The sequence below is a fragment of the Penaeus monodon genome, chromosome 30, assembly GCF_015228065.2.
Source record: "Penaeus monodon isolate SGIC_2016 chromosome 30, NSTDA_Pmon_1, whole genome shotgun sequence".
Taxonomy (NCBI): domain Eukaryota; kingdom Metazoa; phylum Arthropoda; class Malacostraca; order Decapoda; family Penaeidae; genus Penaeus; species Penaeus monodon.
In genome coordinates, this window is record NC_051415.1 from 13400809 (window position 1) to 13401080 (window position 272).

A 272-nucleotide genomic window follows, 5' to 3' on the forward strand; every position below is an offset into this window, starting at 1 on the left:
GTCATAATGTCGCAGGTAATGAATGAAAGCATAAATCATTTTATACTGTCCCTACGTAAAGCCGTGATTTTCTTAACGTATTGTTCAAAAGCCATTTCATTAAGACTATCGCACGACCTACCTGGATGGTCTTGTCGAACCACCTGTTGGCTGTGTTGTGGTTGTAACCGCCTCCGTGAATCATCTGGTGACCTGCGTTGACCTCGTCCCGCATGGTTACTTCCTGGGATGATTTGAAGTGATTAAAGTGAGGGAAATGTGATGATCAATGT

The 272-nt window shown here is 43.4% G+C and overlaps 1 protein-coding gene across 1 annotated transcript in view; it reads right to left on the reverse strand.

Annotated features, from left to right (window-relative positions):
* LOC119592355 (choline O-acetyltransferase-like) overlaps positions 1-272 on the reverse strand; it is a gene marked incomplete in the record, with an annotated part of 212829 nt that overhangs the window by 11026 nt on the left and 201531 nt on the right. The window contains 1 exon segment of the mRNA XM_037941182.1: positions 122-223. Within this exon segment, the coding sequence (XP_037797110.1) occupies positions 122-223 (102 nt within the window).